General features: G+C 44.1%; 1 protein-coding gene across 2 annotated transcripts in view; it reads left to right on the forward strand.

The window, feature by feature from the left end:
• LOC134534261 (uncharacterized) overlaps nucleotides 1-21,543 on the forward strand; it is a 63,634-nt gene that overhangs the window by 34,921 nt on the left and 7,170 nt on the right. Inside the window, exons 5-13 of one of the 2 annotated variants that reach the window (XM_063372553.1) lie at nucleotides 3,391-3,659; nucleotides 4,377-4,499; nucleotides 5,336-5,593; nucleotides 6,833-6,985; nucleotides 9,470-9,658; nucleotides 11,563-11,787; nucleotides 13,588-13,707; nucleotides 17,173-17,287; nucleotides 17,832-18,030. In XM_063372553.1, coding sequence (XP_063228623.1) covers nucleotides 3,391-3,659; nucleotides 4,377-4,499; nucleotides 5,336-5,593; nucleotides 6,833-6,985; nucleotides 9,470-9,658; nucleotides 11,563-11,787; nucleotides 13,588-13,707; nucleotides 17,173-17,287; nucleotides 17,832-18,009 — 1,630 coding nt within the window. In that variant the 3' untranslated portion in view covers nucleotides 18,010-18,030. The remainder of the gene's footprint in view (nucleotides 1-3,390; nucleotides 3,660-4,376; nucleotides 4,500-5,335; nucleotides 5,594-6,832; nucleotides 6,986-9,469; nucleotides 9,659-11,562; nucleotides 11,788-13,587; nucleotides 13,708-17,172; nucleotides 17,288-17,831; nucleotides 18,031-21,543) is intronic. The other variant, XM_063372554.1, reaches the window with a different exon arrangement.

The following is a 21,543-nucleotide window of genomic DNA, read 5'->3' on the forward strand; positions in this document are numbered from 1 at the left end:
GGGTGGTGTGGTGAGAGTGGCAGAGTGGTCAGTGCAGAGTGGTGTGGTGAGAGTGGCAGAGCGGTCAGTGCAGGGTGGTGTGGTGAGAGTGGCAGAGTGGTCAGTGCAGGGTGGTGTGGTGAGAGAGTGGCAGAGCGGTCAGTGCAGGGTGGTGTGGTGAGAGTGGCAGAGTGGTCAGTGCAGGGTGGTGTGGTGAGAGAGTGGCAGAGCGGTCAGTGCAGGGTGGTGTGGTGAGAGTGGCAGAGTGGTCAGTGCAGGGTGGTGTGGTGAGAGTGGCAGAGCGGTCAGTGCAGGGTGGTGTGGTGAGAGTGGCAGAGTGGTCAGTGCAGGGTGGTGTGGTGAGAGTGGCAGAGCGGTCAGTGCAGGGTGGTGTGGTGAGAGTGGCAGAGTGGTCAGTGCAGGGTGGTGTGGTGAGAGTGGCAGAGCGGTCAGTGCAGGGTGGTGTGGTGAGAGTGGCAGAGTGGTCAGTGCAGGGTGGTGTGGTGAGAGTGGCAGAGCGGTCAGTGCAGGGTGGTGTGGTGAGAGTGGCAGAGTGGTCAGTGCAGGGTGATGTGGTGAGAGTGGCAGAGTGGTCAGTGCAGGGTGGTGTGGTGAGAGAGTGGCAGAGCGGTCAGTGCAGGGTGGTGTGGTGAGAGTGGCAGAGTGGTCAGTGCAGGGTGGTGTGGTGAGAGAGTGGCAGAGTGGTCAGTGCAGGGTGGTGTGGTGAGAGTGGCAGAGTGGTCAGTGCAGGGTGGTGTGGTGAGAGTGGCAGAGTGGTCAGTGCAGGGTGGTGTGGTGAGAGTGGCAGAGTGGTCAGTGCAGGGTGGTGTGGTGAGAGTGGCAGAGCGGTCAGTGCAGGGTGGTGTGGTGAGAGTTGCAGAGCGGTCAGTGCAGGGTGGTGTGGTGAGAGTGGCAGAGTGGTCAGTGCAGGGTGGTGTGGTGAGAGTGGCAGAGCGGTCAGTGCAGGGTGGTGTGGTGAGAGTGGCAGAGCGGTCAGTGCAGGGTGGTGTGGTGAGAGTGCCAGAGCGGTCAGTGCAGGGTGGTGTGGTGAGAGTGGCAGAGTGGTCAGTGCAGGGTGGTGTGGTGAGAGTGCCAGAGTGGTCAGTGCAGGGTGGTGTGGTGAGAGTGGCAGAGCGGTCAGTGCAGGGTGGTGTGGTGAGAGTGGCAGAGCGGTCAGTGCAGGGTGGTGTGGTGAGAGTGGCAGAGCGGTCAGTGCAGGGTGGTGTGGTGAGAGTGGCAGAGTGGTCAGTGCAGGGTGGTGTGGTGAGAGTGGCAGAGCGGTCAGTGCAGGGTGGTGTGGTGAGAGTGGCAGAGCGGTCAGTGCAGGGTGGTGTGGTGAGAGTGGCAGAGTGGTCAGTGCAGGGTGGTGTGGTGAGAGTGGCAGAGCGGTCAGTGCAGGGTGGTGTGGTGAGAGTGGCAGAGTGGTCAGTGCAGGGTGGTGTGGTGAGAGTGGCAGAGTGGTCAGTGCAGGGTGGTGTGGTGAGAGTGGCAGAGCGGTCAGTGCAGGGTGGTGTGGTGAGAGTGGCAGAGCGGTCAGTGCAGGGTGGTGTGGTGAGAGAGTGGCAGAGCGGTCAGTGCAGGGTGGTGTGGTGAGAGTGGCAGAGTGGTCAGTGCAGGGTGGTGTGGTGAGAGTGGCAGAGCGGTCAGTGCAGGGTGGTGTGGTGAGAGTGGCAGAGTGGTCAGTGCAGGGTGGTGTGGTGAGAGTGGCAGAGCGGTCAGTGCAGGGTGGTGTGGTGAGAGTGGCAGAGTGGTCAGTGCAGGGTGGTGTGGTGAGAGTGGCAGAGTGGTCAGTGCAGGGTGGTGTGGTGAGAGTGGCAGAGCGGTCAGTGCAGGGTGGTGTGGTGAGAGTGGCAGAGTGGTCAGTGCAGGGTGGTGTGGTGAGAGTGGCAGAGCGGTCAGTGCAGGGTGGTGTGGTGAGAGTGGCAGAGTGGTCAGTGCAGGGTGGTGTGGTGAGAGTGGCAGAGCGGTCAGTGCAGGGTGGTGTGGTGAGAGTGGCAGAGTGGTCAGTGCAGGGTGGTGTGGTGAGAGTGGCAGAGTGGTCAGTGCAGGGTGGTGTGGTGAGAGTGGCAGAGCGGTCAGTGCAGGGTGGTGTGGTGAGAGTGGCAGAGCGGTCAGTGCAGGGTGGTGTGGTGAGAGTGGCAGAGTGGTCAGTGCAGGGTGGTGTGGTGAGAGAGTGGCAGAGTGGTCAGTGCAGGGTGGTGTGGTGAGAGTGGCAGAGTGGTCAGTGCAGGGTGGTGTGGTGAGAGTGGCAGAGTGGTCAGTGCAGGGTGGTGTGGTGAGAGTGGTAGAGCGGTCAGTGCAGGGTGGTGTGGTGAGAGTGGCAGAGTGGTCAGTGCAGGATGGTGTGGTGAGAGTGGCAGAGTGGTCAGTGCAGGGTGGTGTGGTGAGAGTGGCAGAGTGGTCAGTGCAGGGTGGTGTGGTGAGAGAGTGGCAGAGCGGTCAGTGCAGGGTGGTGTGGTGAGAGTGGCAGAGTGGTCAGTGCAGGGTGGTGTGGTGAGAGTGGCAGAGCGGTCAGTGCAGGGTGGTGTGGTGAGAGTGGCAGAGTGGTCAGTGCAGGGTGGTGTGGTGAGAGAGTGGCAGAGTGGTCAGTGCAGGGTGGTGTGGTGAGAGTGTCAGAGCGGTCAGTGCAGGGTGGTGTGGTGAGAGTGGCAGAGTGGTCAGTGCAGGGTGGTGTGGTGAGAGTGGCAGAGTGGTCAGTGCAGGGTGGTGTGGTGAGAGTGGCAGAGCGGTCAGTGCAGGGTGGTGTGGTGAGAGTGGCAGAGTGGTCAGTGCAGGGTGGTGTGGTGAGAGTGGCAGAGTGGTCAGTGCAGGGTGGTGTGGTGAGAGTGGCAGAGCGGTCAGTGCAGGGTGGTGTGGTGAGAGTGGCAGAGTGGTCAGTGCAGGGTGGTGTGGTGAGAGAGTGGCAGAGTGGTCAGTGCAGGGTGGTGTGGTGAGAGTGGCAGAGTGGTCAGTGCAGGGTGGTGTGGTGAGAGAGTGGCAGAGTGGTCAGTGCAGGGTGGTGTGGTGAGAGTGGCAGAGTGGTCAGTGCAGGGTGGTGTGGTGAGAGTGGCAGAGTGGTCAGTGCAGGGTGGTGTGGTGAGAGTGGCAGAGTGGTCAGTGCAGGGTGGTGTGGTGAGAGTGGCAGAGTGGTCAGTGCAGGGTGGTGTGGTGAGAGAGTGGCAGAGTGGTCAGTGCAGGGTGGTGTGGTGAGACTGGCAGAGCGGTCAGTGCAGGGTGGTGTGGTGAGAGAGTGGCAGAGTGGTCAGTGCAGGGTGGTGTGGTGAGACTGGCAGAGCGGTCAGTGCAGGGTGGTGTGGTGAGAGAGTGGCAGAGTGGTCAGTGCAGGGTGGTGTGGTGAGAGTGGCAGAGTGGTCAGTGCAGGGTGGTGTGGTGAGAGTGGCAGAGCGGTCAGTGCAGGGTGGTGTGGTGCAGGAGCGGGGAAGGCGCCGACGGAACGCTCGTGGCGCGCTACGAGTGCAGGCCGGGGTATCGCCTGGAGCACGCTGCCGCCTACAGGCTGTGGTGCTCGCTGCGCGCCTGGCTCGGGGAAGCACCGCGGTGCGTGCCCTCGGACGAGGAGCTGGACGTGCTGGACGCCAGCATGCACTGCGCCGAGTGCGACCACGTGTGCCAGCGGCCGGGGCAGTCGGTCCTGTGCTCCTGCTACAGGGGCTTCCAGGCGCAGAACACCACCTGTCACGGTGAGTCGTCCGCACCAAACACAAGCCGGTTGGATAAGACATAGAGCGATTCTTTCTTCTGGACACGGGGCCGTTGTTGACTTATGATTTGTCATTAGACCTGTCAAAAATCTGCTTATGTATGCGATACCACGAACATTTGTTTCCAAATGGTTCCACAATAAACACACACTTTCGGTAAAAAAATAAACTTATGGTAATTATTTAATATAGAACATATTACAATGACAGATGAAACATCTATTGTATTGAAACTCCGAAATACAGAGTGAAGTGAGTTTTTATATCCTCAACAATGTGCCAACTGTCTCCACAATAACACATTTTTTGGCTGTTATATTGGCAAATAAGTATTTCAGTTTTGGGAACAGATTTTTACTTCGAATCTTATGAACTTTTTCTTTACCTTACTAGTCAATGATGGAAATTATCGGTGCAAGGCGAGTGTCTTTGAAGAAAATTGTGGAGGTAAATTTTGTCTATAGTTTGTTACTAGTGTGCAGCTGAGCCATTACGTATGTCGTTTATAGTGATCCATAATGTTCTGAAGACAAGCAGATAGCCAATAAATATACCTACCTAATGATCGTCTATGACTACATATTTAAAGTAAGATGGATATTATACAAGTGTGCGCTGATTGTCTGACAAACATATTGATTCTTGGTATCTGGAAATTAAATTGCCTGACAAACTGATTTTTTTTTTGTTTTTCAGATATAAACGAATGCAGCGTAGAGAATGGTGGTTGTGAACACGAATGTGTCAACACCGCAGGTTCCTTCTTCTGCAAGTGTCCACAAGGATTCAGAGTTAATATTGATGGAAAAACCTGTCGAGGTAATAAAACATATCGACCAATCTTACTGATATTGTTTTGTGTTATGGACTTTATTTTTTTAAACCTAACTTTTATCTCTAGCTTCGTATTGGGGGTCGTCTGAATGTGACTCAGATCTAAGATTCAAATACAAACACGTGGGTTTTCAACCGTCAATTCTGTGATTTGCTTGGGATTTGGCAGGCCATGACATAAATCAGTGCTGTGATAAAGTTTTTAATGCATTCAATGATGCATCAGAAATCTTACTCTATGACTTAAAGAACTTAGCCATGTGCATAAAATCTCAGCTACCGACTATATTAACTAAATTAGTGCATCAAGTATGTGATGCCTCAGCTACTGCAATGTATGAACCGGAAAAGACACCATAGATAGATACAGGAAACTTTCATGAATGCATTTGAAAACATGTTAAAATCAAAATATTTACATGCAATTGTTTTCTACTACTTTGCATTGAACCAGAGACCGTGTCACATGCTCTAGAAGGTTTTACACCAACAGTAAATCAGTGACAAGAGAAGGGCTGAATCACATTGACATCTTCAAGAAGCCTTTATAGCAGCAACCAAAGAACCAAACTATTTGCTCTTAAATTCATAAGACTGTTGAGGCTAGCATAGAGATCATTAGACATACGAGATTTTCTAGTTCCTAATGCTGGGTTTTAGGTTGTAGGTGTGTTCGGCTACCGGTTTTTGACTGGTTAATAAATGATTAGCTTTTAATCCATCTTGCTTTCTGAACTGGAGTAGTTGAACAGTTTAAACATCGGGCTGATGGTCTCGAGCAGTTGGACTGTCGGGGTGCATCACGGGGTGTGGGCGTGCAGACATCAACGAGTGCCTGCTGAGGAACGGGCACGGGCCGTGCCAGGACACGTGCTCCAACCTGCACGGTGGCTACTCGTGCAGCTGCGACGGCATCCCGGGCACGCGGCTGTCGTCGGACAACCACACCTGCGAGGACGTGGACGAGTGCGCCGCCGGCACAGCGGGCTGCTCCCACACCTGTCTCAACACCCTGGGCCGGGTGTTCTGCCTGTGTCCTGCCGGCTACGAGCTGGGCTCCGACTGGAAGACCTGCCAAGGTACCGTATGACCATCCTCTCTCCTGCAGCTCGGGGCGGACTCCTTCTCTGCCATCAGCACCATGGGGAGGACCTTCTTCCTGTGTCCTGCCGGCTACGAGCTGGGCCCCGACTGGAAGACCTGCCAAGGTACCGTATGACCATCCTCTCTCCTGCAGCGCGGGACGGACTCCTTTTCTGCCATCAGCACCATGGGGAGGACCTTCTGCCTGTGTCCTGCCGGCTACGAGCTGGGCCCCGACTGGAAGACCTGCCAAGGTAGCGTATGACCATCCTCTCTCCTGCAGCGCGGGGCGGACTCCTTCTCTGCCATCAGCACCATGGGGAGGACCTTCTGCCTGTGTCCTGCCGGCTACGAGCTGGGCTCCGACTGGAATACCTGCCAAGGTTATTAGTGACGAAGCACTCATAATCATTATCATCAATTGGCCTTAGTCTGTGACTTTGTGTCCCTAGTTATCTTTCATGACCGAGGTTTGAAGGTGTAAACTTTGGACCAGGAGTTTCATGGATGTTTGTGCTTTTCATTATGCCTCCTGGTATAAACATTTATAACATTTATACATTAAAATATATCTGCGTGAACCTAGAATCATCAACACAAACTAAATAAATTTAACATTTAATCTCAGGTTAACTCAAGTTTTATTTAACAGAGATCCAATTTAAATTTTTTTATGTGAGACATTTGAAGGCAGTTTCTTCGAAAGTTGTGTCGTTCAGAACTTTTTTAATTAGATACTTAAAACTAGGAGATGGGAAATTTTCAGCGAGATGTCCGGGTATGATCCTAAAGAGCTTAGAGCAAATTTCGTATGCATTAATTTATGTTAAGATACTTTGATATTTTGACACAGCTCGAACCAACTTATTGGACATTCTACTGGAAATTAAATGAATTAACAGTAGCAGAAATAAGGAACATGATTTTGTACCCATTAGAATCACTCATTATTTTAAAACATGGCGTTACAAAGGCAAACTTAATTGACTAATAAAAAGTGACACAGGGTTGTTATTTTTTGCTGCTTTGCAGCATGGAAAGGAAAGAGGCCAGGAATATGTTAGCGTTGGTGGAATCTAGGCCATATTTTAGCACGACCAATTGTTTTAGGCTCACTAGGTTCCATCAGCGCAAACAGCTTATGATTGGTGATGTCAGGTCGTTTCTTCATCCCAATGCCCGTCCACGTGCTCGCTGGGGGATCGGACTGGTTGCACTCTGGCGGGTGCTTGCAGATGTGGACGAGTGCCGGGACCCGCAGCTGCAGGAAGGAGAGGTGTGTGGCGCGGAGTGCGTCAACACGGTGGGCTCCTACCACTGCCGCAGCCCGGGGGACCAGCCGGTCCAAGAGTGCAGCGGTCCGGGGAACTGCGGCTCGGACGTCTCAGGTGAGCATCACGCTCCTCTTGAGGGCACTTTGCTAACAAATGTCGTAGACCGAATTTCCACTGATCATTACGTCTTAGGGCTCAGGACACAGCCAACTGTCTGGTTAGCTGAGTGAGGCACGGGGCTGAGGCGGTGACTACGCTGGGTTGGTGGCCCCAGCCGCTGGTCATTGCCGAAGATCTAATACCTTCCCGATCAAAAAAGAGGGTGTGATCCCGAGCAGTTCTGTTTAATTTATATAGCTCTGGAATGTAAAAAACTGGAATTTTTCCCACCCTACCCTGATAGGGCGCACATGTAGGAGGGACCGTGAGAATGCCGGCCGTAGGTTGGAACAATCTGATCATTACGGACCACTGGGTGTTTTGAGGGGTCCCAGTGTGATGTGGGAGATCGGGGTAGGCGCCAACTGTCTGGTTAGCTGAGTGAGGCAGGGGGCTAAGGTGATGACTATGCTGGGTTGCCCTAGCCTGGTCAAGCTGAGGCTTGAACACCTTCCTGATCAAAGGGGGAAATAATCCCTTGACAGATCCGTCGTAATTTTACTTGCTCTGGAATTTTAAAAATGGATCTCTAAGCCACTCCCAATCTACCCTTAAAGGGCGCACATATGAGAGGACTGGTGGAGGATGCCGACCAAAATGTTGGAACAAAGCTGATCATTACATGTTTGATATTATCCGTAGTTAGAGACACTACCACAAACAAAATGAGCTTTCATCTTGTTGCAGAAATCTTAGGTCCCTGATACCAGTATCCATGTGGTTGGTTGGACCATTTTGTCCAACTTGTTGTCTCATTCTTTAGAGTCCCTGACTGGAAAGTCAAATGTTTCATGCTCGATTCTCAGCCGGATATGCGGATATTTTTTCTCCTGGGTATGGGACTAAGTGTTGGGTTGCTCTCACCTCAGTATACTGCAAAAGACAATGGGGATCCACTGCATAATCACCTCTCCTAGTCTGCTCTTGCCACGCAATGGTCATCTACCCATGACGATGGCTGGGGATCTTGCTAGCTCTTCCATGCTGATTACCCCATCATCATCCAAGCATGATAAAATTGGAGAAAACTTGACCACCTTGCCTTCCAGCCACCAGGACTTTACCACATTATTATGAATGTAACTTGTGTATCTGATGAAGCAATAATGGTCGAGTAGTCAGAGCATGTGGTTTCCACCAAAACAATCCTGGGTCTATTCCTAATGGTAACAAACCTAAACACACTATAAGTGGGAAACGTGACAAAAGTTGCATTTCCCAAGGTAGTGCTGTTCTCTCGAATAGTGTATGTCATTACTGCTCCAGAGCAACGTTTCGGCCCTCAATTGTCTCCAAAAATCGCGATGTAGGATTTATTTTTCGCGTTGGCTGTGTCGTCTACAAACTAAACTGCAGCCAAACAGTAGCCAGGTATTTTCTTTACAAGCAGTAGTTAGTAATCAAGACACTGAAGGAAATAGTTATACTGGTGGGTGCAATTACAATTTTGCACATTCTATGCCTGCTCATTAGGTGGCATGAAAAGTGCAGAATATGTGAGTGGGAATTACAAATCTGAATGTTGGGTCTTGTAATGTAGTATTTTAAATTAGGTATATATATTAAGTTAATGTTAAGGGGAATATATTAATATATATAAAATTGGATGTTGGTATGTTTTATGTTGATAAACTCAGACACCCTTTAACCGATCTCCACGAAAGTTAGCACATCGAAGTTTTTTCATGGAGAAGGTTTTTTATGCTATCCATTTTTTTTAACTTGCCGCTAGATGGCGCTGCAGCGCATCAACTTCTACATCGTTCAACCGATCGCCATGAAAACTTGTATATCAAGATATTTCAAATTTTTGACGGTAATACGTGCATGCATATTTCAATGCAAATAATTCAGTTCAAGTGCCGTTCAACACTACGATAATATTCAAGTAAATATCCATGGTAGTAATTACTCTGGCAGTTCAGCCACTAATGTGGCGCCCGGGGCACGAGCCCCGTCTGCCCCCCCCCTTCCTAGTCTCGTCACAGCAGTCGCAGAAGGCGAAGGGGTCGTTACCACAACGCCGAAATACCATAACGCCGAATGTCAAAACTGACCACAACGCCGACAGCTAGAAAACTGCTGTGTACCACAACGCCGAAATAACAACTGAATGCATTTGTGTGTGTTTCTTAAATGTACCTTAACGCCGAAATACCACAATCAAACCTAACCTTACCTTACCTAACCTAACCTAGCGTAATATAACCTAACCTAACTTAACCTAGCCTATCCTAGCCTAGCCTAGTCTAACCTAACCTAGTCTAACCTAACCTAGTATAACCTAACCTAACCTTTGTGAGAGAACTGCAATGACATTTTTCGTTAGTGTATTTTAGCGTTGTGGTACACAGCAGTTTTCTAGCTGTCGGCGTTGTGGTCAATTTGGCATTTCGGCGTTGTGGTGCGTCCCCAGTGTGAGCTCGTGCATGCCGGCAGGAGCGCTGCTGACGCCCGCCACGTGTCCCCCGGGGCTGGCTCCCGGCGCGGACCTGCTCTGCAAGGACGTGGACGAGTGCAGCGAGGCGAACGGCGGCTGCTCGCACCGCTGCGTCAACACCCGCGGCGGCTTCCACTGCCGCTGCAAGGCGGGCTTCGCGCTCGACGCGGACGGCCGCTCCTGCATCGGTGAGCTCGCTGACAACCGTCCTGTCACACGTGACACTTGTCATCTTTGAAGGATTTGTGCAATGGGGGAGTACATGATTTGATGTAAGCTTTTGGACATACGCCATTCCATTGCCAAGCACATGTATGTTATGTATGTATGTATACATGTGCTTAGCAATGGCGTATGTCCAAAAGCTTACATCAAGACACGTGACACTTGTTATTTCACCAGAATTACGTTTACCTAATCTCACTCCTATGCACGTATCAAACACCACTGAGAACCGAGGTAAACGTGTCATGAATATGGGCTGTAACACTAGCTAGTTTTGTTTGAGATACTATATATTTATATATTCAAATCAGGGGCGCAACAACTAAATTTTCAAGGGTGGGGGGGCAATATACCTTTTTATAAAGAATCATCGATCCCCGCTATTGAAGAGGGGGGGTCCGGGGGTTCTCCTCCGGGAAAATTTGTATTTCAAGGTGGAAAATGGTGCTATTTAAGCAGTTTTATTATCTAAAAATTTATTACACAGCACTTTCTTTGCCCCCGTTTGCCCCCACTTCAAGGTTTCAGAGGGGGGGCAAAATACCCTTGCCCCCCCCCTCCTGTTGTTGCGCCCCTGATTCAAATATATATATATATATTTATTTATTTATTTAAATATCTGACAGTTTTATTTGGCGGCTAAGACTTTTGGCTAGTAGGGAACATAAATGTTTCTAGTCTATATTCCGGCCAAGTCGGGAAAATTTTTCTCTAGTCGAAAGACTTCGTGTTCCGGGTTTAGTAGTGTAGTGCCTCACCTTCACACTAGAATAGGTAATTGCCGATCCTCTCAGAATCACTCTACCACGAGACCCTATAAAGCCAACTTCCACACTTGTATCACATCACCGTATCTGCACCGTGATCGATCTGAGAAAAAATAAAATAAAGAGTCCTGTATCAAGAGCGCAATGATTCCGACAGGAGTCGGCTCTTCCGCAGTCACGTCAAAGAGATGACACGTGATAATTGTGGACGAAGTGTTTCTCGATCTTCGTTCAATATCGTCGCCACGCGATCTGCACAGCCGCAAAAAAAAAAACACACTACAGTTGTTCCCTTTTTGCACTTCCCATGTTCACGCAGTCCATTTCAGATACAGGTAAGGTTCTACATTTGACGATGGCGCTAGTGTTTTGAAACGTCCGACAGCTTCTTTAACTTTCAACCTGAACCCCAGGACTTTCTCTGTTGATAAAAAAAAATTGGTTGTCTGTAAAGTCGGTTTACGGACGATAGTTTAACGTGACAACGTCATAACAAAACATTGATGAAATGATTGCATACTTTTATGAATAAAATTGAATCATTTTTATTGAATTATCACTATTTTTTATGGATAAAAAGAAGGAGTGAAATGAATTCTACAATTTAATTGATAAATTTACTTTTATTTGCACTCATTAATTCAAATATGTTCATTACTTTAACGAAGAGATTAGATTATTTTAACTATAACTTGTATACATGTTAGCTATTTAACTTCTTCCAATCTGTGTTATTCTGTTAAGGATAGGACGATGATAGGAAAAGTAGGAAACGAATGGGAGTGTTTCAAGTTTAATGTGCCTCAGAAAAATTTCAAATCGATGGTTGTTCCAATCGAGTGGAAGAGATACAGATGCGGCGCAAGTGTACAATGAGCGAAACGGGACAATGTGCGTAACGGGACAATGAGTCATCCTTTTTCGTGCGTGCAGTCGGCGTTCATCGATTTATTAGACGTTGTCACGTCAAAAAACCCTTTTCCATCCACCATCTTCCGAGGTCTTGCCTCTCCCAGCTTGCCTCTGCAGCTGGAGAGACAAGGCCACCCCCGAACTGGAGACAGGCGAGAGTGTTGCTACTGGTGGCTACTGGTGTGCAGAGGCGGCGGCGGCGGAGGTCTGCCCGCCACTGGACACGCCCCCGCACGGCTACCTGCAGTGCGAGAGGCAGCCAATCAGGGCCCGGCGCCGCGTCAGGGTGGTCAACCACGCGGGCACCGTGTGTCGCCTGCACTGCCCGCTGGGCTCCCGTCTGCGCGGCTCCTACCGCCGCACCTGCAGCACTGCCGGCGTCTGGACGGGCCCGCAGGACGGCGTCTGCCTGCGTGAGTGGCTCTGGACACAGCTGCAGGGGGTGGACTTAGATCTGGACACAGCTGCAGGGGGTGGACGTGGCTCTGGACACAGCTGCAGGGGGTAGACATAGCTCTGGACACTGCTGCAGGGGATAGATTAAGCTCTTGACACAGATGCAGGGGTGGACATGGCTCTAGACACAGCTGCAAGGGGTAGACGTGGCTCTGAACACAGCTGCAGGGGGTGGACGTGGCTCTAGACACAGATTCAGGGGGTAGACGTGGCTCTGAACACAGCTGCAGGCGGTAGACGTGGCTCTGGACACAGATGCAGGGGTGGACATGGCTCTAGACACAGATTCAGGGGGTAGAAGTGGCTCTGAACACAGCTGCAGGGGGTGGACGTGGCTCTAGACACAGATTCAGGCGGTAGACGTGGCTCTGAACACAGCTGCAGGTGGTAGACGTGGCTCTGAACACAGCTGCAGGGGGTGGACGTGGCTCTAGACACAGATTCAGGGGGTAGACGTGGCTCTGAACACAGCTGCAGGCGGTAGACGTGGCTCTGAACACAGCTGCAGGGGGTGGACGTGGCTCTAGACACAGATTCAGGGGGTAGACGTGGCTCTGAACACAGCTGCAGGCGGTAGACGTGGCTCTGAACACAGCTGCAGGGGGTGGACGTGGCTCTAGACACAGATTCAGGCGGTAGACGTGGCTCTGAACACAGCTGCAGGCGGTAGACGTGGCTCTGAACACAGCTGCAGGGGGTGGACGTGGCTCTAGACACAGATTCAGGGGGTAGACGTGGCTCTGAACACAGCTGCAGGCGGTAGACGTGGCTCTGAACACAGCTGCAGGGGGTAGACTTAACTCTGGATACAGATGCAGGGGTTGGACGTGGCTCTAGACAGCTGCAGGGGGTAGACGTGGCTCTGAACACAGCTGCAGGGGGTAGACGTGGCTCTGGACACAGATGCAGGGGGTGGACGTGGCTCTAGACAGATTCAGGGGGTAGATGTGGCTCTGAACGCAGCTACAGAGGATAGACGTAGCTCTGGATATAGCTACAGTGACCAGAAACAAGCTATAGGGAATAGATAGTGCTGGACATAGCTACGGGTGGCTGGACACAGCGTTATACAGGAGGTAGACGTAGCTCTGGATACTGCTATAAAGGTTAGATCAAATAGTCAGTTCAGCTACAAAGGCTATACACATTGTTGGACACAGCTACGCGTGGTGGGACACACAGCACTGGATTATTAATATATCTGAGCATTGTTAGAAGGCCTGTACATAGTGATGGATCTAACTACATGTTAATTCTAGCTTATCTACACAGTTTTGAATTCTCGCATTAGACATTATGGTGTATAAATTTTAACTTATTTTTCTTAGTTCTCAGTTGGAACACTTGTAAAATATGCTATAGCTAATTGGGATTCCTGATGTTTTTGACAAGAATAACTGCCAGTAGTCAGTTCTAATATTTATTAGGTTAATTGGAATGCATTATAGCTAGATATTTCTCAACACAGGCCTGAACACTGCTAGACGTGCTCAACACAGCATTTACAGTTTTCAGTCAATGCTTTCCCGGATTATTTATGACTTTTAATTTCTGTTTGTGTATAAGTTCACTGTATCTATTAAATATTAATAATCCCTATTTTTTCAGGCAGCTCTTGAGTTTTTCTTATTTTTTACTTTTAGTTTTTAACGTAAACTTTGGGAGTTAAATTTCTGTATATTTTTAATTACTCACTCTAATATTTTGTGCAAGGTACAGTTATTTCTTGTAGTTGACTTTAAAATAATTCCCATTAGAAAGTCATTACACGGAGAACAACGACCTGTCACCGTGGCTGCCTCTAAAGCGAAGTGTAAGTGGCTGGCAGGTTTACCAATACCCCCGGCACTATGGCAACTACATCAGGGTGACATTTGGTAAGCCGCCTTTTCCACTGCATCTCTCGCATTTGCTTGTGCAAGCCTGTGTCACTGGACTTTTAAACAGTCTTTTCAACTAAACTGTTTGCATGAGAATGTTGTCTGAAAATTATGGTCCGTGTACATTGTGATCATAAGAATCGTACGTGAAGAAAATCCTCTGGCTCACAAAAAAAATAATTAAACTCTTTCTCTGACTGAAGTTTTCTAACATAACAATAAAATCGTTCTTGTAAGCCCAGAAAATTTGACATAACCATTTAATCGAACATACATGCAATAAGAAAAGAAAAAAAATAACTTTTGGTTTAGGGAAGCAAGTGTGAAGCCATAGGAAGAGGTGAGGAACGTAAAGAGACTAGGAAATGCTAATAAAGAAAGAAAATGTAGGAATGCATGCGCGAGAAGTTGGGAGGGGGGGGGGGGAGGGTAAAGATATGGTTCCAGATGATTTTAAGAAAAGCACGGTCTGGTATCGCCTTTATCTCCCTACGCAGATAGTATTTTTTAATTTAATTGTAAATTGTTCCAAGCCAACTAGGAACATTTTAAAAAATATTAACAATTTTATAATTCATCGAGTTGGCACGTTTACAAATGCATCGCATGATTGTTTGATTTTATTTATTTAATTGCAATAAATTGTGCATGGTGTTTATACTCAAGTGAAACTAACAGTGTTAGCTGTGCTTGTTTGAGGAATGAATTTGATAACATACCTAGACACGAATACAATTTTGCACACATTTTTGATGTTAACGTTTCATCGACTGTATATTTTTCTTAGATGCGTTGATAAAACCAGGTTAACTTATAGGATGCTTTTGAAATAGTAGGACATTGTTCACGAAACAGATGAATACTTTTTCTCTAAATACATTTAACTGCAAGTGTTGTGTTACGATACTGTAACCATGGCCGAGTCGGTTAGAGATCTGTCATGCAAAGTGCCAAAGTTACTTTGTTTGTATCTTGTTTGTTTGTATTTTGTTTGTGTTAGTGAAACGAGGTTTTTTTTCGTGAGATGTCTTAGAGTAGTAGCGTATCTGATGTGTTTGATATTCATCACTGAAATGCTCAACGAAATATGAGGACATGTTAAACTGTCAGGAAAATTCCTGTGGATAATACAACATTTTTAGTATTATAGATGTAATTCGACAACGTTTCCATTAATGAATTTGAATTTGTTTATCCGTATTTCCTGTAATTTCTGTAAAATTATAGGGTATTTCATTATTTTATTTTTATATTTAGAAATGTAATTGTCAAAAAAATTATTGCAATGTACACAAATTAAAATAGTGTTAATTTTCTTGTGTGATACTTTGGTTTTCAAAGCGAATTTTTTGTAATTATTGTGAAATGGTTTACGTAATTTAAATAAAACTAGCTTTTCCAAATTTTAGCTTCGTTTTAATGTTTTTGAAGTAGATCAATTTATAATACATAGTTTATGCCAAATATTTTTTATGGGTGTAATATTTCAGCTACCTTAACAACGTAAATGCTGGGTTCAATAGCGAAAAAATATTCGTGTAAACTCGGCTAAGTTCGTCCTTGAATCCCTAAGCTATATGAAACATCTACATATGTCTGTTTCAAAGCATTGCTAACATTTTTTTATACATACTTTTCATTTCTTATAACTTTTTTTAGTTATAGGATTAAAGAAATAATGCATGTTAAATTCAGCTAGAGCATGGACTGCGTTTACAGTATATTTAAATAACTTTTAAGTTTCAATTATCACTATCTGTTCTCCCAACTACATTTGTGCTAGAAAAATAAGTTTAGTTAATTTTGGTATGAAATACAGCCTTTGTTAAAAAGTGTTAAATTTATCGTATGTGTAAATCCTTCAAGCATAGCAGAAATATTGATTCTCAAAATGTATAGAATTAATAATTTTGAAACTTATAAGGATGCTACAGTTATCTGTGCCTCACACTTAACAACAGTAAATTATGTAAGCTCCGTTGTTTTTCTCGTCACAACAATTAAGCTTACATCTCAGTGTTGTGGTTTCAGGTAAGTCACTTGACTAATGTGTCAGTGTCCCATATAGCGGTCCATTTCTTTGGTTTATAGAGGTGTGAAATGGCTCAATATAGGCAATAACCGTAAGGTGTGCGCCTTTTTCTGGCTGAGGTTTTTCGCAATTCAATCATCACTAACATTACAAACAGTCACGTAAAAGAAAAATTATAGTGAAAGCGCCTGATAGCTAGACTACCACGCTGTCTTCACAGACGTGTGGGTGGTAAATTACCAGGCGACCATATGGGCAGTTATTGTGAAAGGTTTGCGGGGAATAATTAAACATTTCTGTGTCAATACCAGAAAAGGGAGGCTTAGAGCAGCGAACCGCCGTGGTTATGGTGGGATTTAAACCATTTTTAACTTTGACTCAAAGCTTATAGCAAGCACACGCTTGCTTTCTTTATTTTTAAAATCGGTGCTTTTATTTTTTGTATCATTAAATTATTTTTTTTTGTAAAAACAAGTCAGCCTATTTTTTTTTTTTTTAGATTTCATTTTTATTCCCGAATCTTTTCTTAGAATATGGCTACAAATATAATTTAAACTGTTATCTAATCACGAAGTGTGGTACCAGCTATAATTTTCTTGAACACCTACAAAAAAAATTAGGTTAGTTACTTAGCGGTAGTAATAATTTAAAATAAAATCTTAAAGAAAGTTATTTACGTAGTTTATAGAATTGTAATGTCTCGACAGTTTTTTGCTACAATATGATTGATAAATATAAACAGTTCTCTAGTCCCGCCAAAATGGCAACCTTATATATCTCACAGGCTGTTGCGCCATGCGTCCGTTACAGAAATGAAAATTATTGAATTCCCTTCTAAGCGCACGACCGCCCTGTGCGTTGTTGTGAACCAGTAGGTTGGGAAACGTGGCGGTCAACTCTTGCGCGCACGACCTGCTGCTACTGTTGTGCACCAGGAAGCCTTCTTTTCACAGACGAGAGAGCCAAAACCCGAAGTTCATGCTCGCGTTTTTTCCCCGTTCTATCTCATTGTATAAACCGGTGTGGCATTAAATTTTGCGGTCGATTAGTATGTGTTAGCTACATTATAAATACTTCAAAACATTGCGGATGGTTGGTTATATTAGGTAAGTATAGCTACATTAAAAATACTGTAAAATCATTTTATGGTTGCTCAGCAAATAACTTTTTAATATGTAGCTGTCCAGGGCTAGGAAACCGTTTACATGATTTCACAGTATCTTTAATGTAGCTAACCTAACCTAATTGACCATTAGTATCCTTTTATCAACACCGCCATATTTATTTACAATGAAGGGAAAAAAACCGAAGATGCTCGATCGGTGGTTTGGCTCTCTCGTCTGTAAAAAGAAGGCTTCCCGTGGCGCACCCAGCTCCGGGAACAAGCGAGGGGTGAGCGCTGGATCCACGGTGTTGCTGGTCTCGCGCAGGGTTCATGGTGCCCGCCATCAAGTGCCCCGAGAACATAACCGCGCAGCTGCCGCCCGGCCGGAGGACGGTGCACGTGGTGTTCGAGCGACCAATCACGAGCGTCGACTGGTTCAGGTGAGCAGGCGGGGGGGTTCCCCTACCACCGGAGGTGTAAATGTAACGAAAAAAAATTTGGTTGTCTGTGAAGTCGGTTTACGGACGATAATTTTACGTGATAACGTCATAAGAAAACATTAGTGAAAATTTGCGTAATTTTTTAATTTTCAAATATTATTCACAATTTTTTTCAAATTTAATTTTAATAATTTGTTTAAACATAATGACGAACAATTAGCTATAGAGGTAAACTGAAATCAAATCAATGTCAATAAATTATTAATTTTAAATGACTAAATTGGACCAGTAAATCAAATTGTTTATATTGCTGCTTTTAAAAAGCCCGCCTTAACCTGTTTTATATTATATAAGATTTTCCTCGCACGGTGGTTGGCCCCGGTTCTTGCACGCTCGGCTCAAGCGGAACGTGACAACGAGTCATGAAATTTTTCGTGCGTGCAGCAGGCGTTTATCGATTCATAAGGACGTCATCACGTGGAACAAGGTAGCCTCGCTAGTCGCGCGGGGTGTCGCGTGACAAGTGTCGTGTGACTTGCTGCAGACACGTGATCGCGGAGCCCATGTGGGGCAAGCGGCTGGAAGGCGACCTGCCCGCGGGGTCGTGGGTCGTGACCTTCACCGCCAGACACCCCGTGTCGCACCTCGCCGCCTCCTGCGCCCTGGGCGTGACGGTGTCCGGGTGGCGTCGCCGCTCCGAGGACCCCGCCCCGCGCCGCTAGGGACCCCCCTCCTCGTCCTGGGTCAGTGCCGGGCAACTGCTCAGCGCGTAGAAGTGAGAAGCCTAAGATGTACATCAAGTTCTGTCCCTGCCCGAACACGTCCGAATATTCACCTTCGGCCAACCTCGGGATTTGTTTCATTCACGCGCAGGAAAAAATGAATTCAAATGTTAAAAGTCGTCGGTTAGGTTAGCTACATTGAAACACTTTAAAAACATTATGGACGGTTAGTTAGGTTGGTACAGCTACATTAAAATAAACAGAGAAATATAAATATATATAAATGAACCCGAGGTTGGCCGAAGGTGAATATTCGGGCGTGTTCGGGCAGGGACAGAACTTGATGGACATCTTGAGCTTCCCGCGTAGAAGTACACGCTCTTGTGTAACTTCACTTGTTTGTTTGTCTGTTTAGTTCAAAATCATTGCAAGTTAAATTCAAACCACTTACGCTTAAGCTTGTTAAATTTGTACTGATGAATACAAATTTATTTGATGCACACATATTCACCCATTTTTTTAATTTTGGCCGCCATCTTGAAAATCCGTCACCATAATCCAAATATTTATAAATTAAAAAAAAAAATTGGCTTAATTTATTTTTATTAAAACTTTTATAAAAATGATGGAGTAATATTGCATTTTAAGAACAACAAATTTTGTATATCTTATGTGTTCTGTACGGTGACAAATCAAATATGTGGCAAGTAATGAGTAACGACATGTTAGTCTTTCAAAAGTATCATTTACAAAAAATTAAAAATAAACAGAAATATGAAAAGAAAATATAATAAGAACATGATTTAGATTTCATGAATATAAATAACATTTGTTTTAGTATTCCTGTGAGAATATTGTGTGTTCGAAATATTTTATTCTGCAAATGAAGACACCCTCACACGCAACTAAGGCCGAGCTATCGTTTCAAGCGAAGCTTCTTCACAGCCAGTATTGTTGAAAAAAAGGGGGGGGGGGGGGGGGGAAATTCCCCTGGACCCAGGCACCAGGGGTGGAGGGCAGTTGAGTTTCGAGTTTTTTAAAAAAATCTTTGTGATTACCCTGATATAATTAAAATTACAAGTGTATTGTTAACATAATTCACATGAAGCTTTCCAAGTTATGTGATACGCAGAGATCAAGCTTACTGTTAGCCACAGACCTTTACAATTTTTAGAATTTTTTATTTTTATTTTTGGTTTTGAAAATGTGGTCATTAAATAAGAGACGAAATTATTAGTCCCCCCCCCCCCCCCCCCCCACACACACACACACATCTATTTTCTCTGGGGCCCTGATCGAAAGTGCATTACTCAGGATTGGGGCCCTCGCTTGGGAAGAGGGAAAATGCAATTATAAATCAAGTAGAGATTCAGACAGTGGTAAGACTCATTGCTGGTTTTTAGGTCGCCATGTTTGTCGAAATAGTGACTCTCTAATATAAGTCTTAGACTAACTTTTTGAAGTTATACTTCTATAGGCGCGTTATGAAAAAATGATGAGAGTGAAATTTTTAGATGCGCGCGCATCACTGTAACATAAAATTAACAGGCTGAAGCTGCCCGCTAAAGCGCTCATTAAGTCTCGAAAAAAAGCTACCATCAAAATAGAAATAGAACCTCTATTAGTCGCGCATGTTGGCAAGCTTGTCGCCTCTGATCACTGTTTTCATATTTATAATATTTATCCACATGTTTATAGTTTCTACATTCAAAGCGCGTGTTTTAGTTTCATACAAGTGCGAATTATATATTATGTGCTAATAAATTATATTCAGAAGTGATTTAAATTGAATATTTTGATTAATATTATTTACTATTCGTAAATATTAGTAAAAAAAAATGTGCTTATATACTTTCTCAAGTGCTCCAATATAATTAAAGTTAACTATTCGTAAGTATTATTTATTGATATAAATTAAAATATTATTATTTAATATAATTAATACTAAATATTATTAAATTATTAATGTTAAATATTTATTATTGGTTATTTAATATTTACAAAATAAAAAAATAAATTTAATAAATAATTTAATAAAAAATTTGTGACAAAAATTAAAAAAAATAACATTAAATTAAAAAATTAATTTTTTATATTTATTATTAAATTGAATAAATAATAAATATTTATCTAATTAAATGAACAAATTTAATAACTTTTTGATTATGTGAATATTAAATTAAGAAATTAATAAATGTTAAAAAATTAAACTTAAATTAAATTTTTGAAATTATTATTAAATTTATTTATTTTATTTTAAAATATTAAATAATCAATAATAGTTATAAAAAATAAGAATCTTATAATATTTAGTACAAATTATGACATATATATTCATTATTCTCTAAATTGTATTTATTTAATTTTTCAAATTTAAACTGAACTTTATTGACTGTGTTGACTATCTTTTTCCAGCCCTTTTATTATTTTATTTTAATTAATTATTTGAATGCAATTAAAAACTATTTTTAATGATGCCAAAAAAGTATAACTTCTCACGCACGTACATAAGTACACGCACACATTGTTTATATATGTTTTCAAGTTAATAATCAATACACCTAAACTAAAAAAATTTTGCAGTATAACTACTTCGTGCCAAATATTTAATAATAAAAAACAATATTTACGTAATAACTTCATTATTCACGTAGGCGTAAAAGTGTCATAAAAATAATTAATTGTCAAGTACAGTGATTGTCAGAAAATTTTATTTCATTCTTTTTTTTTCGCAACAATATGTTGGCTACATTTATTATGAAATCACACTGTTCTCCACTCCTCTAAAAAAAATATTTACACTAAATATTTTTATTGTATTTTATTTTAAATAATCCACAAACAAATTATAAAAACACAAAGCTTTTTTTATACTGCTGGTAAGAGAAGGTGGTGAAACTTAAAATATACTGTCATTACTTTGCGTTTTTATTAGCAATCACTTTATATGGATAGTAAGGCACTTACAGGCATTCAAAGCTTTAAAACTAAAACATTCAAAAACAGTAAAAAAACACTCCTACATTAATATCAAACACACATATTCATTCTTTACAAAGAATAAAGATTGCAACTAATGCTAAACTTTTAAAGAAATTATTCTCGGTAATGATTTTCGGTCAGTCTAGGAGATATTGTAGGACTAGAGATATGGTTGCGAGATGTGGCTTTCCTATTTGACTTAGATACTGAACAAACCACAACAGTAAATGGTTTTGACTGTTTATACAACTAGTTGGTTTTACTAACATGTAAAGGTTTTGGCATGCCTTGCGATAATTTAGAAGAAAATTGGGACTGTCGTGTGTAGTATGGTTATAAACTAATATTATTATTTTATTTATTTCATGAATTATATTTAACAGAAGTTGCATATGCCTACAGGGTAACAAATTCCATGTATTCTCACATTATTCGCAATTACAATAGGTAGCATTATTTAATATTAATAACAGTTGATTTTAATAAAAAAAATATAAGTAATCAAAATACAGCTAGCTAGTATAGCAATAGCGTCTGGTATTGTCGTTTTGA

The sequence above is a fragment of the Bacillus rossius genome, chromosome 7, assembly GCF_032445375.1.
Source record: "Bacillus rossius redtenbacheri isolate Brsri chromosome 7, Brsri_v3, whole genome shotgun sequence".
Lineage (NCBI taxonomy): Eukaryota > Metazoa > Arthropoda > Insecta > Phasmatodea > Bacillidae > Bacillus > Bacillus rossius.